At 38.1% G+C, this 21,767-nt stretch overlaps 1 protein-coding gene across 1 annotated transcript in view; it reads right to left on the bottom strand.

Moving 5' to 3' along the window:
• Window positions 1-21,767, bottom strand: part of cplane1 (ciliogenesis and planar polarity effector 1) — a 122,559-nt gene that overhangs the window by 24,091 nt on the left and 76,701 nt on the right. Inside the window, exons 33-41 of the mRNA XM_028802447.2 lie at window positions 17,715-18,170; window positions 15,359-16,144; window positions 11,005-11,183; window positions 10,603-10,699; window positions 9,183-9,249; window positions 8,916-9,050; window positions 6,089-6,154; window positions 4,339-4,416; window positions 3,271-3,374 (exon numbers count right to left, since the gene is read on the bottom strand). Coding sequence (XP_028658280.2) covers window positions 3,271-3,374; window positions 4,339-4,416; window positions 6,089-6,154; window positions 8,916-9,050; window positions 9,183-9,249; window positions 10,603-10,699; window positions 11,005-11,183; window positions 15,359-16,144; window positions 17,715-18,170 — 1,968 coding nt within the window. The remainder of the gene's footprint in view (window positions 1-3,270; window positions 3,375-4,338; window positions 4,417-6,088; window positions 6,155-8,915; window positions 9,051-9,182; window positions 9,250-10,602; window positions 10,700-11,004; window positions 11,184-15,358; window positions 16,145-17,714; window positions 18,171-21,767) is intronic.

Genomic DNA, 21,767 nt, shown 5'->3' with positions numbered 1-21,767 from the left:
CATGTTAGGGTAACTTGGGACCAAGTCTTTAAGGGTGATGTTGCTGTTGTCTATCTGGGTTCAAGTGGAGGTCTCTTCTTGCGTTAAAGTGCACACTTCCTCTTTGCAATGTGGTCCTTTGTTCCTGATGTGCTGTTCTTTTCTCGGCCTGCTGTTAGCCTCCTTGCTGTGTCCTCTGCAACTTAACTTGCAAAAGTATTACACTTTCTGGCACAGGAGCTTAGGCTCTGAAGTTCCCTTCTTGAAGTAATGACTACTTCTCAGTCTTCTCAGACTGGACTCGGTCACTGGCACAGAGCTTGTCTTGGCAGAGTGGATCTCAGCTTTCAGCACCAAAGAGTGAGTGGCTCATATGCTTTCAGGTTTCAGAAAGTGAGCATGTTTCAGAGAATGAAGTAAGCTAGTTTTGAAGCACCGTGTAACCCTCTGATGATTGAAACAAAGTCACTTTCAGTTACAGACCCAATGCCTGCTCATAGAAGCATTATTTTTCCAGGCAAATTCAGTTCAAGGTCACATGTCTAAAATAAATGTCCATTATGGCCCCTTTTGTCTAAAAGAGTCTGCAAAGATGACAGTTGAATTCTGATTTACACCTTTGTTATAAGATGACATGCATAGCTGATACTGGTATGAACTGCAATTCAGTTACTTGCTGTGGAATGTGAGTTGGAGGTGCAACTAGTTTTCTAAATTCCTGTTAAATCTTCAACCTTAACAGGCCTTGTATGCTACTAAAAGTCTAGCACAATGGGCAATGCACACTTTGTACTACAACAGTAAAAGGGGATGAGTTTTATCAACCAAAGTCTGTAGCATGAGGACTATGGTTCAAGCCTCTACAAATTACATTTATGACAGAACAAAGGTAAGACTGATGCAGTGCCCTCGGGGTGACATTAACTATCATTATCTTAGATAGCAACTTTTTTCACTATGTTCATAGTGCAGCCTTCAAGTCACAAGACCATTGAGTGCATTTCATTCAAATACAGTTGTTGCTTTTCACATTTTTTGTATTACAATATGGAATCATAATGCATTTTAGTTACATTCCTTATTAATTTCCTTACATTTATTGACACAGTTTTGATCAAAAAAGTAATTCCACTGACTTCTTTAAAAAAAAATGAAAAAAAAAAAAAATCACATAATTTTATAATTAAATAAATAACAGTTAAATAACAATTAAAAGAGTTAGGTAAGGGTCCAGGCTAAATAAACCTATTTCAGAGAAGCCCTATATTTGGAAAATATGGCTTTAAATAAAAACAAAGGAACATGGATAGCAAATTTAAGGTGAAATGTACCAGTCAGTGAGAGCAATGAAAATTCCCTGAAAGAACCTTAGAGCATAAACAGATTAAATCACATTATTCCTTCTAAGCTCAGCAACTCAATGTCGGGAGCAGTAGGGTAACGTGTTAAAAGTAATGTGAATTAAGTAGTTACTTTTTAAAATAATTAGTAAACCGACGTAAAACTTGTTTTGTTGAAGCAAACATACCTTCACTATTATTATCCCAGTAGCACAAGCTGTAAGGCAAGACACCGAGCAAAAAAGAATACACTGCATGTAATCCAGTAAGAGAAATATATTTATAAAGTGTCTGTTTAGTTTTCATCCAGCAATATCCTATAGATATGCTGAAACAGTGTGATTGGATGATGAATTGGCCAGTGTTCATACCGCGAATCATCGGTGGCTCAGTTCGAGGGTATAAAAAGTGTTTACAAAACATAGAAAAGTTATCATGTTTGGTTATATTTCTGATCAGTTTCATAAAAGTTCATATATGAGCTTAGGTTTTAAAATCAAGTGCTGGCCAGTCAAATACGCAGTTTTCCATACGAAAGAAGAAAAACTAACACAATGTCTGTAACACATTACATTTTATCAAAAGGAAACTATATTACATGTTTGGTTGTTTTTTTGTAAGTACTGTAATAGTAATCCAAGTTATTTTTAAAAGCAATATTTCTCACACTGCTTAGGAGATGCAGGATTCCTGCGGAAAATTGTAATGTTTTGCCAAAGAAGAACTAAATAAGGGGAGTTCTTAAGAAATTAGGTTTCTGTCTTAACCTGTTTTCTTACTTTATCCCAGTTTTGTGTGTGCATATAAATACAATCAATTATAAAACAATACAATGTGAAAAAGTTCAAATGGACTGTGTAACACCTTTTATGGTCATGGCATACAGTTCATTTGTTTTCAGCCCTCACAATTTTCAATAACTTTGTATAAAAAGGTCACTTATTTTTAGAAATGTTTTTCCCGCACATTTTTACTTATCTATGTAGATCCTGCAATAAACCAACTGATGACAGCAGCACTTTATATTACAGTAATCCCTCGCTACTTCGCGGTTCACTTTTCGCGGATTCACGACTTTGCAGATTTTATATGTAAGCATATCTAAATATATAACGCGGATTTTTCGCTGCTTCGTGGGTTTCTGCGTCTTTTTACTTCTGGTACTTGCTATCTCAGTTGGTTTGCCCAGTTGATTTCATACAAGAGATGCTATTGACGGATGGCTGAGAAGCTACCCAATCAGAGCACGCAGTTAAGTTCCTGTGTGCTGCTGATTGGCTCAGCGACAGAGTGTTGCATTAACCAGGAAGTCTCATCTCACTCGTTCAGCATTAACGTGCTACTGCTTCACGGGCCATGTCCAAGCGCCAACAGAAGATGCAAATGATTGCAGAAAAGGTAAACGTTTTGGATATGTTGAAGGAAGGGAACAGCTACACCATTACAGCATCAATGAGTCCACGATTCTTTTTATTTAAAAAGGAGGAAAAGCATATAAGATCTACGGCCGCAGTGTCCTTTAACCAGGGCGCAAAACGAGTTGCAAGTGGATGTGATAAGGCAGTAGTCTGGATGGAATCTGCTTTAGGAATCTTTGCAACAAGGTCGACGACATCATGACCGCCTACAAGCTGCTACGTGTACTTAGCTATACAGTAAGTGTAAACTTATCTACCGATTTCATATTGCTTAGCAGTTGTCCCTGTTATTAATAGAGTAAAGGGTGGGTTGTAAACAATACAGGGAGGGTTTAAAAACTTCCAAATACACGTTAAATAATTAAATAAATATGGTGTCCCTACTTCGCAGAAATTCAGTTATCGCGGTCGGCCTTGGAACCTATCTCCCGCGATAAGTGAGGGATTACTGTACCTTAAATTAAACTGATGAAAGTGTATAATGGGTACTAAATCAAGAATTCTGTGTGTATTGCACAGTCATGAAAACTAACCTGATCTATTACAGGATCAAAAGTTTTCTCAGGAAGAAGCTTCTGTTCAGGCTCTGCTGAAAATCGGAGTCTCAGGAAAACATCTGGAGGCAGCATGGTATTTGCTGGCAAAGCAAAAAATTAAAATTAAAATAATGCATAAATGAACAAAATATATAAAGACATCATGACAATGGTTTTTAAAAACAGGACAGAACAAAAAATCAAAATAAAACATAAAAGGGTACAAAATTATTGGTATGTCTTTCAACAGGAAATTCTATACAAATGCTATATTTAAAACATTTGATACAAAAGTTATTCTAAGTGTGTACGCAATTGTGGAATGTTCAATAGTGTTTCTTTCTTAGCTAAACCTGAACTTCACATGGTGTTGCGATGGCTAGTGCTATTCATGCGTCCAGTGTCTTGGTTTTAAATCTCGACCTAGTTGCTGTCTATGTGGACCGTGCATGTTCTCCCCATGCCTACCTGGGTTTTCTTATCTCATTCCAAAGAAAAGAGTGTGTGTGTGTGTTTGAGTTTCATTGTGCCCGGCAATGCACTGGTGTCCCATTCAAGGGTTGTCCCTTCCATACACATGATGCTGCCAGGACATGATCTGGATTCTGCAGCTCTGAAATAGGAGGCTCATTGATGGATGAACCTCACATGTGTGGATTTATGTTTTCTGTAAATTCAAACACAAGTCACATGGATTTGGTTTTATACTGTAGGACATGTACTTTTCTCACTGCAAAATCTACAACAAGTAGGTCCTCTAACATACTGTTGAGGTGGTGAATGCCTTTATTTCTGCCGAATTCTCATGAAGGTCATCAACTAAACAAAATGTGTCCTTCTTGTTCTGAAGTGTGTACAAAAGTCTGATGTGTTTACAGGCAGAGCCAGTGCTGTTTTTCTTCATTAGGTTGCTCTTTTTGTTCTTCCTGGAACAGATATGCTCATGTAGTCATTTTAGATTTGGGCACTGCAGTATGTGATTTAAAATTACTACAAGCCAACCAACCATGACACTAAAAGGACAAACAAGGAGTGTGACTGAAGAGATACTCAGCCACACCTTACCTGCATCCTCTAGTGAAGTAATGGGTCTTGCTGAAGATTCCTCTGTCACAGTTTCAGCATCTCTGTATGATTTTACGGCTTAAGAGGAAAAAATGTCTGATTTCAATTTAAACCGTCTTTTGATAATTACTGGGCATAAATTAGCAATAAACAATATTTGTTTCCTAGGAACATGCATTTAACAAAAGCTATCAAAAAATTAAAAGTAACCATGAAAAGAAAGGTGCAGTGCATCAATAACAATGCAGCATACATTATGTCTACTGGACATCTATTGCATATTCCAGGCTTCCAAACTCATCCAGGGGCACCCCAGATCTGCGGCTGTCAAATTTGTCTTTCTGAAATATTTTTTTTTTATATAGGTATCGTTGCTATAGAAGAGGACTGTGATAGCACAGCCAGTTCAATTTAAGTAACTTTTGCATGAGTCCCTTTATAGAGTACAGCCTTAGACAACTTACAAAAATGTTCAGCTCTAACGTGATAACAGTAAACTGCTGAATCTTACAAAATTAACACACATAAAAACACATAACAGCTTACCTATGACTAATCTAAATAATATAAACAAAACAGGGCATGATAAAATCAATTATAAAAGAGACATGAGAGAGAAGAAAATAAAAATTTCTTTCAACAGCCATCTTGGAGGCACAGTCATTGGTAATGGACAATATCAGACTGTCTCAGTTCTGATGGCCACAGCTAAACATTCCCTCCCAGGCATTCTACGACATCATAAACAAATGCTGGACACTGCAAAAACAAGGTTAACCCTCTTGTCATTAATCCCAAGGCTCCCAGTATCTCTGATGTTGAATCACATGTTTGCTTTTAGGGTGGCACGGTGGCGCAGTGGGTAGCGCTGCTGCCTCGCAGTTGGGAGATCTGGGGACCTGGGTTCGATTCCCAGGTCCTCCCTGCGTGGAGTTTGCATGTTCTCCCCGTGTCTGCGTGGGTTTCCTCCGGGCGCTCCGGTTTCCTCCCACAGTCCAAAGACATGCAGGTTAGGTGGATTGGCGATTCTAAATTGGCCCTAGTGTGTGCTTGGTGTGTGGGTGTGTGTTTGTGTGTGTCCTGCGGTGGGTTGGCACCCTGCCCGGGATTGGTTCCTGCCTTGTGCCCTGTGTTGGCTGGGATTGGCTCCAGCAGACCCCCGTGACCCTGTGTTCGGATTCAGCGGGTTGGAAAATGGATGGATGGATGTTTGCTTTTAACTGGAAGTCTAAACATGACGTTATTTCTATCTGTACAACTTCATCGTATCAATCTAAAAAAATCACTTTAATGTTACTCACTTTCAAAAATAAAACAAACATTTCTTGATTTTGCTATCTTATTGATTTGGGTGCAAATATTATTGTCTTTAATTACCACTATATTTCAGAACAAAAATGTGAGAGCAAAATCATAAGCAAAAAACTCTTGAGAAGTTTGAGACTGACTCAATAACTGTATAGGAATGAAATGGCAGGATGTTTAATTGAAACTGAACTCCATTTAAAACCAGCAACTGATTGAAGTAAAAATGTGCTTTCACTGCCCCCACTATGACCAGGACTGTGCCCTTGCCATTCAACTTGCCTTCTATATTTATGTGACCTTTCATTGTTATCTATTTTCTGTTTATGCAGGTACAGTTTCACTCATAACAACCAAAGCACAAGCACTTTGATTTACAGCTACACACAAATCATACAAAAATTTGTTACAACATTAAGCAGAGGACTTTAAAAAGTTCACTTACAAATTGGATGGTCATTCTGCAAGGTCAAAGGGTCTGTGTTTATTCCAATAGCAGTGCAAGAAACAGCTAGACGCAGAACGTAAGCAAATCAAACAGCAGAGTCAGAGATGCAATCATGACTTGAGACAATTTGATTATGCAGATTTAAGCACAAAGTAAATTGATAGAAGGAAAGAAAACACTCCAGACTGTTACAGTGCAACTTATCAGCTGTGGTATATTTTAGGTCACTAAAGCTAAATAAAACGGTTTGTTAAAAGAGATTACATAAGGTACTTCTTCAATTAAAGATTTTGCTAAGCTGCTTAAGTGGCTTCCTCTGTATGCATCTTCTCATCAGGCTCATGTCCTAAGGGACTTCAAGCTAGGATGTTGGGCCACAAGTATGGATAATACATTTAACACTAGAATTACCAGAGCCTACGAAAAAAACTCGTAGATTCGTCCCACCTTAAATCGCTTCACACTTCTCCATTAGCATCTTTTGTCCTGTAAATGTGTTGATAAGCAGCAAGCAGCCTACTATCACATCACCCACTGCCGCACAGTTTTCTCAGCTCAAATCTGCTTACCTGCGTGTCAGTTGCTTGGAGTTGTATACAGTGAGAAGTCAAGCAAAATGACACCTTTTATAAATACTATATCGTTATTTGGAACACATGCATTTCGTGTGTGTTCCGTGTCTACAACGATCTATGTAAACACATCGTTAAAACAGAAGCGTTTTTGATGTTTTAGTAATAATTGACAAAATGTAGACATGAAGTTTATAATGTGTGAAGCCTAAAGTCCAAATATCAAAGAAACACTTTCACAACAGGTACAAATATAACAGACTCACTATAGCTCAAATGTTATTTATTTGGATCACATAAAGACGTGCTATAGCTCGCTATAGCTCAAATGTTATTTATTTGGATCACATAAAGACGCGCTATAGCTAAAGTGTCAGCAGGTATGTTCTGCGACATTACACGTGTAATTTGTGAGCATGCCCTTGACGATCAAACAGAGGAAGCTCTGCAGTTCACTTGTGCCTTTATGCTGTAGATCTGGCTCTTACATACAAAGGACGGTGCATGTGCCCAAAACATTAACATTTATATGTTACTTACATAAAAGCCAGATCTAATGTTATTTACTTACATGACGAGGGTTCTACATAGGATCAAGAATGTACTTTTGCCATCGTTGTACTTTGTTTATGTACATGGGAAGCTCTGCACTCGTGACTTTACTGTAGGAAGTAAGTACATAAATAAAGGTAAATAGGTAAATCGAATGTTATTTACCTTGAGTTATTTACTTACATGACGATGGTTCTACATCGGATCTGGCTTTTATGTAAGTAACATATAAATGTTAATGTTTTGGCCACATGCACCGTCCTTTATATGTAAGAGCCAGATCTACAGCGTAAAGTCACGAGTGCAGAGCTTCCCATGTACATATACAAAGTGCAGCGATGGCAAAAGTGCAGTCTTGATCCGATGTAGAATCGTCGGCATGAGTTGAGTGTACCGCTGTTATAGCACGTCTATGTGAGAACAGCAGTGTCAAATGTGGGAGGGGGGGGTTGGCGGGGTGGGGGATTGAGGGAGTTGGGAACGTGAACACGGCTGAGAGAATAACAGAATAGAAAAAAACAAAGCTAACCTTTACAAGTATCATAAATTACACCGGCTGTTACAGACTGGAATCAAATGTATGTTTTTATTCTAAAATTGTAAGAATACGAGCAGCTCAGTTCTCAAAACGGACTCGCCCGGGATTGAACCCGCGAAGCTTCGATTACAAGTCAGCAGCTGATACCGTTGCGCCACCGAATCTCTCATTCCAATTGCGTGTCAATGTCACAGGTAAACGCAGGTTGTTTTTCTGCAGTTAAATTTTTGAATAAAAGCACATTTGTTCTGTTATATTTGTAACTTTTGTGAAAGTGTTTCTTTGATATTTGGAATTCAGGCTTCAAACATTATACACTTCATGTCTACATTTTGTCAATTATTACTAAAACATGAAAACCGTTTCTGTTTTAACAATGTGTTTACATAGATCGTTGTAGACACGGAACACACATGAAATGCATGTGTTCCAAATAACGATATATAAACAATATATTATAAAAGGTGTCATTTTGCTTGACTTCTCACTCTATACAACTCCAAGCTACTGACACGCAGGTAAACAGATTTGAGCTGAGAAAACTGTGTGCCGGTGGGGAATGTGAGAGCAGACTGCTTGCTGTTTGCTGCTTATCGACACATTTACAGGACAAAAGATGCTGATGGAGAAGTGTGAAGCGATTTAAGATGGGACGGATCTACGAGTTTTTTCGTAGGCTCTGGTAATTCTAGTGTTAAGGAAAACTACTGACTCACTTCTGGATATTTACCTGATAATAACAATACTTCTACCAAAATGTGCATGTAAAGTGTGAATTGCATAATTATTTTCTGTTTGCATGCATATAAAACAAGGATGAGTTACAGAGATGAATGGCTGAAGCAAAATGGCATACTGGTTAGTACTGCAGCATAACATCTCCAGAGATCTGGTTTGAAATCCTGGCCTAGTCACTGTATAATAGTTGTGCATTTTCCAAATTTTGGCACATCCCAAAGTCATGCATATTAGGCTAACTGGCTCCATAGGAATGTGTTCAGCTCACGCTTCATCACAGAATTGCTGATGAACTTGACATATTAACAATATGGATAATAACTATTAAGAATATTGTGTTCAACTAATAATCAAAAAAGTACTCTAAGCTAAAAATTCTAAGGTTGTATACATATATGGTGAATTTCAGCATAGATAGTAGTACCCTGGTCAGTGTTTGCGGCTGCATGGCTTATATCTGCTGGACTCTTCTTTGTTGAAGCAAAACAGTGCAATTCAGCAGAGGTGGGCAAAGGTCCTGCAAGCACACTTCGATCATGTAGCAGAGAATCAAAGGACCCTAAAGCAAATAAGACTGTGCAAATTACACATGAAATCTGAAGCTGCATAGAGCTGTATCAAATTAGAAGAGATGGAATAAATGCACCCAGTGAAATAAATTAATTGGTATTGCAATTTATTCATAACTAACCTGGTGGAAAAATAAAGCCATCTCCCAGTTCAGGTTGAAGCGAATGAGGTTGTTCACATTCCGCTTGCTACAGTGCAAAAGAAAAAAAAGAATTTTGTAAACTGTGCAATTTTTCAAATTCAATTCCTGACAGACTGCTGTGAATTCCATTTTTTGTTGAAACCTCATGCCTATTTGAAGTGATCAATTATACATAAAAAAAGATTATGAAACAAAAAATGTTTGGTGGACTACAGTGGATTAGTATACGTCAATGCACAAAGTTTTTCTTTTTAAATACTGTATTGAAACAGTGTAGATAATTCAAGATGAAAATGCAGATGGCATCACATAAACTGCTTCACTGAATCTTCCTCACTCATTTTTAATTTCTACCAAGCCAAAGCAAAAGAGGAGGTAACTGTATACAGAAAATCTAAAACTAAGAAAAATAAGCTTAAAGTGTGAACAGATTTATGTACATTACAAACCCTAACATGTTATTTTTTGTTATTAACAAAACGTATTTTTGTGAATTTTATACAGCAGTAAAATCTAATATGATTAGGAATTTCTAAGACTGTAGATGGACCTGGCATCTCATTACAGGACAGCAAGTACAGTAATTGTTCAACTTAAACAAATTTCAATAGTAGGTAATTTTCTGTTCCCAACCAATTGTTTAATTATAATGTTAAACATCAACCATTTAAAATGTTAAAATAAGAAACAGAAATCAGACTTAAAAACTATTCCTCTCTTTTGTACTTGGCACAACATTTTTAATAGACTTCATCTTTGTTAGAAATTAACTGATAACCTGTTTTAGATGAAAATGTATGGTCCCAATTTGTTTAAAGCTTTAAAATGAAGATAACAATGCATCCCAGACCCTGTTCACACTACTTAGTTTTTGTTTAAACATTCATATATTAGTCTGCAATTTCACATTTTGCCCACACTAGCCTGGTGTTTTCAACCCTCAAAAACACAGACTTTTGAAAACGCAGCAGGTAATAAGATCTTGTCATTTTTGACAAAAAATACATAAAAGACAGAGGGTGAAAATGTTTGCCCCTCCAGAAAAGAAGTTTGTGTTTTAACAGGGCAATTATCCAAAGTGCATTATTGTATTACAGTATCTAGAGAAAAATATGTCTGAGTAACTTAGTCAGAGGTCTAACCTTAATACCACTGAAAATTTTGTATAAGACCTCAGAATCGCCCATCACTGTTCTCCCAGATAATTTGTCACCAAAAACAAATCTGCCCTGTGAACAGGGCTGTGCCTCCTCCAGGATTAGGCCAACCTCCCTCCAACTGAAATTATATCAGGAGTGTCAAGAAACAGATAGCTACATTTAAAACTGGCCAAACACACAATAGTTACCTTCCAATGACTTGCCTTAAAAATTGTAAGTGAAAATATTACTGTAGTTACCTCTTTCACTGCAACATGTGAAGCATCTGGTTGGACCTTATCACTGACTTTTTCTTTCTCCTCTGTCTGCTCAGATTGTTTCTTTCGCCATTTTTCCCTTTTTTAAAGGAACAATTACAAATCAACACAGACATACCTATCGGACATTTCATGAACTACCAGAAGGAGACTCAAATCTAAACACTAGCTTGCAGTATTAAAATACCTTGAGCAAGCTACTTACTGCAACAGTGGTCAGATTGTGAGAGCTGTGTAAAATATTTACACTGCCAAACAAAGATTGGTGTATACTTCAACAGGGTGCTATCATCAAAGATACTATGAAGTGTCAAACAAACTACATAAAGCTTTTAACATTATTTTAAAATTATTTCTGAAATCAACATTTATTTGTTTCCTTACCTTTTTGAGCCACCTTCTTTAGATTCTCTGGAAGGTTCTGAAATCCCTCCTTTCAGGAGCTTCCACTGACTGTGCCGGTGTTTGCTTGTGCTCGGAGGTAGTTTGCTTTGTTCAAAGGCAATCAGATCTTGAAGCGGGATGAGTGTATGAGATGGCAAAGGTGGTGCAAACTGAATGACCTTGGAATAAAAAGGAATAGTTTGCTTTCAGCAAAAGAACAGAAGACTAACAAACAGGAGTGTTCAGGTGTTCTTTACAAGCATCACCAACTGTGATCCCTGGGTGGATCAGTTTTAAATAATTATACAATTATTAATAATTATGATTCTCTATTTTAACAATTATTTCACCCTGAACTGAGCTAATTCTATGAGCAGAGGTTGGCAATTTCAATTATGTACTTTATTGAATACATGCCTCAAGCGTGTACACAATACTAGGATATGGGACTCTGGCTGAAAGGAAAGTTTTAAAAACCTAAACAATTTAAGTACAGCCAAAAATACAAATTGAGTCAAAGTAAACACCAGTATGGTAGTTATCAACAGCAGAAAGAATCATTACAGTTGGTTACAGTCAGCAAACAAGGACAAGGAGAAAAACAACAGAATATTTTAGTGGCAGCCAAGCTCCAAAGTACTCAGCAATCAAGAGTCACTGAAATACAGACAAAAGTTTCATTCTTGCTGTTAACTTGAATGCAAACATTACTGCTTAATTAATCCAAAATTAAAATGTATAATTCACTGAAATGGGTTTTATGATTTGCCTTAGTGCACACAAAGTGTATAAATAACCTAATACATAACAAAATTAAACATTTGAAATTTTGCTACTATATGAACATTATATACAATGCTATTATTATATACAGTAATAATCAGATTGTGATTCAGACCTATGAATGTAATACTCTGATCATCACCCTGTCAAGTAAATGAACCAGCCGGAGCGGCACAACGTTAGAGGCTTTGCCTCAGGCACCGAAGTCTGAGATTTGACCCCTGTAAGAGAAGGCAAAGGTGCGTACACCTGACAAGTGCCAATTAGGGCAAAAAACGTGTCGCGTACTCTTTGTATTATTTGTATTAGACAGAGAGAGAGAGAGAAAATGTTTTTGAAATAAACTAATACTTTTATACCAAGGAACCGCTAAACTGATTTAAAATATAACCAAGATTTTGCTAATGTTGCAAATGTCTATTATTGCTTCAAATGATTGCTTTACAATATAATTAACTGAGTGCAAAGACCCACTTTCAGCAGTCATTACTTTGTAATTGTCTGAGCACAGCTGGTCCCAGTAATTTTGCTCAATAAAGCAAGTAAATTATCTTTCCTTGGGGTGTCAGGCATTGTCATTCCTAAAGTTTAGTTGCAAGTTCAAAAACTACCAAAATGAAACAGCTTTATTAAGAAATATGTCAGTCAATTATTTTGCAAAATTTGAAGATTATTTAATGCAACAACAAAGAAACTGAAGATTTCACAAAAAGAAGTCTACTACTGTGAGTAGATCAGAGGGCAAAATGGATTTAACCAGGATCGAAAAAAGAAGGTGAAGGTCCAAATGCACTGCCTAAGAAGAAAATTACATTGTTGTGTGTAGTTTGAGGACCTGATGCCTTGCTACTCCTCAGTTGGCTTCTTCCTTAAGTCACATTTCAAGACTTTTTGTAATGTCAGACTTGCCAATTGCAGACTTTGATCTTGTCGCTGCACCATGTCACAGTAGATGGCTGAAAATCCCAGCCTATGTCACAACAACAAAGTGCCACATTTTCTGACAGCCAATAGCATGCTGCCAGACGGAGCCAGTGCTGTATGAAAGGCTACCAGCTGCAGCAAGTTCAGCAGCAATGTCTGCCCTTTATTTATTTTTTCCATTCTGCCATGGTACGTACAAGGTATCAGACAGACAAGCCTCTCTTCTGTTTGTGAGGTTCAAAACATGGGTGTTCCTTATTTCTCATAGCTACATTTTATGCATTGTACTTTCAGTTGAAAATTCATTGGTTATCAACTCTCACAAGCAAACAGCTCAACCCTTCAACTAGTTGTAGACTAGTTGATCTCAGTCATAGGGTATGTCACATTAGGTGATCGCTGGAAAAGTCATCTAATGTGACATATCCTTTCAACAGTACATGCCATATACCAGTGTCATTTTCTGACAAATTCAAGAGATTTATACTATCTTGGTAGCCATGGACACAGACCTGGAAAGGAAGTTAGTCCATTGCGTGGTCCACTCACACACACACACATACAAACACATCCCCAAAAGGGCAAATCAACAGTTAACTTAATCTGTATATCTTTGGGCATGTGGGAGACAAATGGTGAATGTGCTAACTCTACACAGAAAAGACAATGTAATGACCAGACAAAGGGATCTGAACCTCAAGTAATTATATACCAGTAAGATCAACAGATATAACAAGTAAATGAATTGAGCAATTACTAAAGAAGGGTTTGCACCTCAAATGGCAAGAACAGATGTGTAAGTGAAACGTCAACATGGTTTTACGTGGGTTTTGGATGGATGGATGGATGGATGGATAGGTACTTTATTAATCCCAAGGGGAAATTCACATACTCCAGCAGCAGCATACTGATACAAAAAACAATATTAAACTGTAATAAAAATACAGGTAAAAACAGACAATAACTTTGAATAATGTTAACGTTTACCCCCCGGGTGGAATTGAAGAGTTGCATAGTGTGGGGGAGAAACGATCTCCTCAGTTTGTCAGTGGAGCAGGACAGTGACAGCAGTCTGTCGCTGAGTTTATTGATATGATGGAATTCTATGAGGTAGCAACAAAGCAAATGACATTAGAGGTGCACATGATATTATTAACCTGTATTTTCACAAAGCAAATATGTAAGGCTAATAATCAAACTAAAGGAAATGAGGGTTCAAGGTACAGTATGTAGATGAGAGCAAAACTGGCATAAACACAGGGTGAAAAGGATTATGGTACAAGAAACTTTTTCTAAATTTGGTAATATTAAAAGTGGAATACCTCAGGTATCAGTGCTGGGATCACTGTTCTATTAATTTAGATAAATTATTTTTTGTAAGAATATAAGCAGCAAGATAGTTTGATATTATCTGCAAACTTAACCAAGTGGAATGGCAGATAATCGAGGATCAACCAAGCCATTGCAGCAGGATCTTGAGAGAATACACGCAAATGAAACCTAACATAAATAAATATGAAATATTACACTTAGAAAGTCAAGACGTTACATAGGAATACAAAAAATGTATTCCTATATTTTTTGCTGCGGATACACCGCTACAAGTTTAAAATTTCCCTACGAATAGTGAAATTACACCACATATGGCAACATTCGCGCCCTCTTTTTTGTTACTACCCCTAGAGGGGCGTGCCCCACAGTTTGAGAACCGCTGCCTTATGAGAAGAACCTAGGAGTCACAGTGGACTCTTCACATTCTATATCCTGACAGTGTTGATTGATTACAAAGGCTAACAGGATTATATAGCACAATGTATCAAGTACAAGTCAAGTACACTTAAACTATACAGGATAATATATTTGTGAGACATCATTTGGAGTACTGTGCATCATTTTGGGTTCCATATTACAAAAAAGCCATAGTAGCACTATAGAAAGTCCCGAGTAGAATAACTAGGGTGATTTGAGGACTGTGAGGTATTAAGGATTAAAGGAGCTGTTTAAGCAAACTCATATTAAGGTGACATAATTGAAGTGTATAAAATTGTGATTTGAGGACGGTGAGGTATTAAAGATTAAGAAGCTGTTTAAGCAAACTCATATTAAGGTGACATAATTGAAGTGTATAAAATTAAGAACAGAATTAGTACAGTGGATGCCAGTTGTTATCTTAAAATGATTTATTCAACATTAACATCGGGAGACTGATTGAAACTGTTTCAGTGTAAATTTTGAACAAGCATTAGAAAGTTTTTATTCATACATGGAATAAGTTATTAAGTATTATGGTTGACAGTAGTACTTTGGGAAGCTTTAAATCTTTTGACTGTTGACTTAATGTTATTCTGGAGTAATTACATGAATAGGATTGATGTGTTTTCTAGTGCAGGTTGGCTTGATCTAGTCAAAATTGTAATTTTGCAATATTTGTCACATCAAGCGCTTTGCTCTTTTAATTTAACATAACATATCTCTGATATTATTATTTCTAAACAAGGACAGAAACATGAAAAAAATAGGGAGTGCAGATGTTAACACTTTGAATCAGACTATAAATATTAAACATGGTTATTTTAATATATTTCTTAAGAAGTTAATGCGGTGCAAATATTACTCAAAATATTTTAGACCAAACACAAATATTTACCTCACTTCCCATAGGTAGTCTTGGTTGAAGAGACTGTATATTAGGTAAATAAATATTTGTAGTGACTTGAGAAGCAGGTGGTATTCTCCATGTGCTGTGGGTAGCTACTTGAATGGGTGGAAAGACAGATTGTCTTGAAGGTAAATGTTGTGCAGGACGAAGGTGTAGCAGAGGAAGCTGTTGAGAAGAGAAATCAAGAAAATGATGCCGAAGTTGGGAGATAGTTGGATATCTATACTCCCTATCTGCCTCCTGACTTGGACCAGAACTCATTTGTTCAGCACTATCTGTGTATTGTTTCAGATGAAAGTATTTAGGTGTTCCCTTAGTTACAATATCTGCCCACTTGGCTTTCTCTTCTTTATTCCTCTTCAAGGAATCAGTGTCACAAAATTTGTCCTTCAAGTGTAGAGGCACAGAACCATCTCCAAATGGTTTACTCCAGACAGGATGCTCTGTCTGAACTGACTGGACCCAAACTTCTCGAGGTTTTGAGGGAGGATAAACAGAGTGCCAGGGTGGAGGCACTTTCACTGAGGAGCCAGCAAACGACATAAGCTGATGAGCAGGCTCAGGTTTAAGCAACTGTAAACCACTTTTTCTTTCTAAAAGCTTTTCCAGTGGAATAAATGAGGGTGCCTGTTGGGTAACAGACGATGGCATCAAAAGCTTAACTCCATACTGACTCTTGGTGGATGCTAACAATCTGCTATTTGGTGAGGTCAAATTGTTCACATGAGGCAAACCATCCTGGACATCACTGTTTTGGAATAACTCTTGTGGACTCTGAAATAAAAAAAAATATAAAAAAGGTTTACATTAACTCACTAAAAATGTGAATAATGTTTTTTTCACTGAATAAATACACTGTTTTGTCTTGGTAGACCTCTATATTACTCTACTTTCCCCTTTTGTTTTCTTTATTGAGTTGGGCTGCGCCGTAAGATGGCTGCACCGACGAGAGCTCCGAGTCATCTCAGCAAAAAGTTATTATTTATTTTAATCTTTTTTTTTTTTTAAGCTTTATTGGATCTAGGCTGAGTGACTTGTTTTTCTCGTCATACACATTTCATTGTATGTTGACCCTGTGTTAACCTATATATGACAAATAAACCTAAACCTAAACCTAACTTTATCAGAATTCCTCAAATCCCATAGACTTACCACTGTTTATAAGGCATTGTATGTTGTACTTTATAATTTCATTCCACCTTCTCTTCTACATGTATAACCTCAGGCAATTACATATAGTAAAAGGACAAGTAGGAGTGAAGTTACAACTTGAAAAAAATGTATTATTGATAATACAGTATTTATAAAATAATAACAATAAGCAAAACAATACACGTGAACATTGGCAACCATAAATCCTGATAAATGCCAAATGTGTAGTTTCAGGCGGCACACAGACTTGTAGTTACTTAAATGTCTCTACTTAAGTCATCATTTCTAATCAGCTTTCTTCAGGACAGGCTGCATGACTGTTTCAATATTGCTGCCAAGTTGTGCTTTCTGCTTGTGTTCTAATCTTCATGGCCATGGTGTGTGTGAGAGACAGAGACAGGGAGAGAGGGGTAAAGTGACCAAATTTATAGACTCTGTCCAAATCCTTGCACCAATAGGGCGTCATGGTACAGAATGGCCTGTGATTCAAAACCAATCCCAAACAGCCATACTTCAGACAAATGGGTGCACACACTGCTGTTTCACACCTGTCCCCAAGACCATTTGTTGAGCTTGCCAGCTACTGTAGTTTTATGGCCTTCATGTGAGGGTTGGCTAATTAAGACTGTCCTGCAGTTAATCCCCCTTGCCAAAATAATTATAGGCACCTCTCCCAAAATTCACATCCTGAGCCAGTCTTAAAGACTCAGGGAGTTGGTTAGACATGAAAGCACTGCTGTTCTCATCGATGAAATAAAACATTTCTCCTGAAACACTAGTATTACATTTGCTTTATCTGACTTACAAATAAAGACAGCCAAAATATTTATCAACTCATATACAAAATTTCACACCACAACATACACATCCTAATTAAATTTGAACAGAGTTTAACAAGGCAACATGGGCCTAGGTTTACAAAAAAGTAGCAGCCCTTTATAATAAAATGCATTGATCAGAATACTCATTAACAAGTCATTAATTGGACAGGAAACAAAAACAAAATTAAAATTCAAGTTGGCATTTCCACATTTACTAATGTGTGTACACACACACACGTATATATATTTTATATATATATATATATATATATATATATATATATATATATATATATATATATATATATATATATATATATATATATATATATATATATATGTATATATGAATATGTATATTAGTTGGTTACCTCTGTAATAGTTTCTTTAGCATTTAGATTACTGGTTTTCTGATCCTGTTGATCATTTAGTGACATGCCTTGGAAGACTTGCTTGTTGTGGCCAGCTGCCTCATCCTTTTTATTACACTGACCACTTATTTTTTGAAATTTCTGGTTGTCATTGCTCCATAAGATTTGCTCTTGATTTCTAGGAACCTCATCTCTTGTGCCGATTTCATTAGTGCTTCTCTGCAAGTTCGGGTTATTTAGTGATTTGCTCATGAAAACTGGTTCTTGGTTATCAAGTGCCTTGTTACTTGGCTGGATTTCTTCTGAAAAGGATGAACTTCTCAAACTAGGGTTTACATTCTGAGAATTATTCATCATTGCAGTTGCTGCTTGTGGAAGATTTTGCTGCACATTTGGCATATTGAAAAATGATAAACCAACAACTTGCATGAGGCTCATGAAGTTTACTTGCTGCAACTGAAGAAGAAACAAAAAAAACTAGAGGTCAGTGTGTATATCAGATACCAAGCATCATAAACTACGTATTGGTAAATGTGTTTAACCAGCTATGCACTACAAAACATAGGAATGTCCTAATTTGAACTGCGCCATACAGATGAGGCCGCCAGTGAGGTAATGGGAGATGATCATTAGTAGTTCTCAACTAAAAATTTTTTCAAATACATTTCCAGTGCTTTCCTATATCTGAAAATGTTTTTACTTAGAATGTATTGCAAGAACTGCATCAGTAACAAAATTAGGGAAAAGAACATCTAAGGAAGATAATCTTTATTCACAAATATCAATGTTTGCTTCTTAATGTTATTGATAATTAATATACACACATATTCAAACCTGATAAACCTAATTCATGATCACTGGCCTTCAATGCTTATTCCATAAGCACTGTGTACAAGGAAGAAAGAAACCCTGGGCAAAGTGCCAATGCAATACAGGATTTACGTATTTAAAGTTGCCAGTTAACCAAATACATCTGCTATTGGGATGAGGAAGGAAAACCCACACAGACATGGGGAAAATGGGCAAACTGCACATAGAGAGCAATTAGATGCGGGACCTGTGAGGCACAGCTGCTGCAGTTTGCAAGACACCTGAGATTTGGATGAAGATACATCTACCTGAACATGACACAAAGCATGCAGCCGAAAAGATCAATGACAATCAAAAGCAAACCTCAATTAGATTGAGCAGACAGACATTGCTACTAAATAAACTGATATTTTCCTAATCTGTTTGGTTTCTTATCTAAAATAAAGCTAAAAGGGGTGAGTATAACTTTATTTATGTTTTAATATTACTGAGTTTTTTAGTTTGTCAGTAGTAAAAAAATCCAATAAAACACAAGTCAAATTGGGGAGCATGCACTGGTACAGTGCGTTGCCACACCCACACACACAATGAAACAGCTCGGGATCCTGGATGGCAACCCCCCAGACAGACACGTGGTCCAGTCCCACCCTCCGGAAATGACCTCCACAGCCAGGTGTTACGTGAGCGAGTCCAGTCTTCGTCTCATGTCATTGGCTAGCGTCCATGTCTCGCAACCTATATAGCAAGACAGGAAGCACCACGACTCTAAAGACTTGGACCTTCGTCCTTTTGCATAGATATCGGGAGTGCCACACACCTCTTTCCAGAGCCCTCATGAACCCCCATGCTCTCCCAATCTGTCTACTGACTTCATAGGAAGAGTCACCCGAGACATGAATGTCACTGCCAAGGTAAGTAAACCTCTCCACAAAGTCGACACTCTCTCCACAAACAGACACACTGCTGATGGCTGTACCCAAGAGGTCATTAATAAATAGGTCTTGTAATAAAACACATTAAACTTTAATTTTATTACATCTCAAAATGTGAACAAAAAATCAAAGAGGGATAAAAAGTTCCTAAAATATGTTGTGACACGTCAGGTTGCCAGCTGGATGGAAGATCTGGGGAAAAGAGCATCGGCGAAGGACTGCACTACCTCCCCATGGATGCTAAAGGGTGGCCCTCCTGGGCAGCTGTGGCACCACGATTTACCAAAGGGCATGTTGGGACTTGAAGTTTGGTACAGCCCTGTTGGGTTCTGTGGGAGCTTCCACCACACCTGGGAGTGTTTCCAGATAATAGTGATGAGCCAACTGGAGCACTCCCAGGAGCTGAATAAAGGGAGCTGCCTCACTCCATTTGAGGAGCCAGAGTCAGAAGGAGGTGGACAAAGCTTGCCAGGAGGAGTGGAGGCAGAAAGATTCAGAGAGAAAGAAAGAAAGACAAAGAGAAGAGGAAGAAGAAGAGGACTGTGCTGTGCTTTATGTACTGTGCTGTGGGAAGCAGAGAAAAGCACTCCCCGACTGTAAATAAAATGTCTATGCTGGACTGGAACTTGTGTCTGCCTGTCTGAGTCGGGTTAGGGCAGCTGTACACGCCCCGGTGGTCCACAATGTATATATCCATTTAAAGGATGTTGAGAAACATAGACAAAATTCAAAGGCCTGGAAGACATTGGAGAGTGACTATAAAGCCATATGTGGCATAACTTTAACACAACAAGTATCACAACAAACAGAACTTTTATTTCCAGACAAAAATAAACAGCGAAGAGCTATTCTTCAAGTGTATGGGTATAGTGCTGAATAGATAAATATAAAATATTTTGATATGTTACTGATGTTGATCATTTTAAGATTACAACAAATTAGCCTGGTAATGTGGCTTTGAAGTCACCAGAAGTATTCCCCAGGAAGTCTAGGAGCCTCACTATTAAGTAATTACACTCTAAAAATATAATCTATATATATATAATTCACTAAGCCGCCGCCAGAGCAAGCAAGACACTCATGAAAGCACGCAGGAAGGAGCCACGCCCAACAACTCTAAGACCATTAGATACGACGAAAACTCGCAGAGCCACGCCCACCAACTCGGACGCAGCAACTCACAACACCGGGCGTCATTCACGTTCGTCTCTGCTAGACTCCACATGCACCTCTGAGCCACGTTGACTTTTCATTAGTCAACCTCAGTGGAACCTCGGTTCACACAGAGGCAGCGCCAGAGAGCGACAGAGGCACACACACAGGCAGCGCGAGAGAGAGCCGCACACACACACAGGCAGCCCGAGAGAGAGAGCTGCGCACACACACAGGCAGCACCAGAGAGAGACAGAGGTGCACACACACAGGCAGCGCCAGAGAGAGAGCCAGTCACACACACAGGCAGCGCCAGAGAGAGACAGAGGCACACACACAGGCAGCGCCAGAGAGAGACAGAGGCACACACACAGGCAGCGCCAGAGAGAGACTGACGCACACACACAGGCAGCGCGCATACACACAGGCAGCGTGTAAACTTGGTGGTTTATTAAATTACGGATTTTTTCAAATGTTCATTTTTTTTCCCTGTGCTTAAAACTCATTAAAAAAAAAAAAAAAAAAAAAAGTGTTTTTAGCCAGCGGTTGGTAGCGCTATAGCGCAAACTATTGCAGTGTTAGTTTTCTCTGTTGTTCAAGGTTTTCTCAGTGTTATTCAATGTTTTTACATTTAGCTTACTATTATGCTGTGCATTCCATGGTTGAATTAACTATATTTGTGCTTAAAAACTTAAAATATATATTTACATACAGTTCGTACAGTCTGGAACTGATTAATTATATTTACATACAATCCTATGGGAGAAATTGCTTCGGTTCACGACCAGAGTTTTGGAACGAATTATGGTCGTGAACCAAAGTTCCACTGTATTCTTTTCGGTTATGACACAGCCGTGTCCACCATCGCAAACTGTTTTACACGCCATGGTCTTAGAGTTGGTGGGCGGGTCTCCGTGAGTTTCTCTTGCGAGCGGACACATGACCAGGCGGTGTGTATGCTTCGAGAACGAGGGTGGACGTGGCAGGACTATCTGAGAAGAGGCATGTTTGTCGCGGATGTGAATCGCTGTATGCAGCGTGTAAAACAGTTTCCGAGGGGTATCCCATGGTCTTATAGTTGGTGGGCGGGTCTCTGTCAGTTGCTCTTGCGACCGGGCACATGACCAGGCAGTGTGTATGCTTTGAGTGCGAGGGTGGA

This window comes from Erpetoichthys calabaricus, chromosome 5 (assembly GCF_900747795.2).
Source record: "Erpetoichthys calabaricus chromosome 5, fErpCal1.3, whole genome shotgun sequence".
Taxonomy (NCBI): Eukaryota; Metazoa; Chordata; class Cladistia; order Polypteriformes; family Polypteridae; genus Erpetoichthys; species Erpetoichthys calabaricus.
Note: the sequence above shows the minus strand (reverse complement) of the source record. Positions and strands in the feature narration are given on the sequence as shown.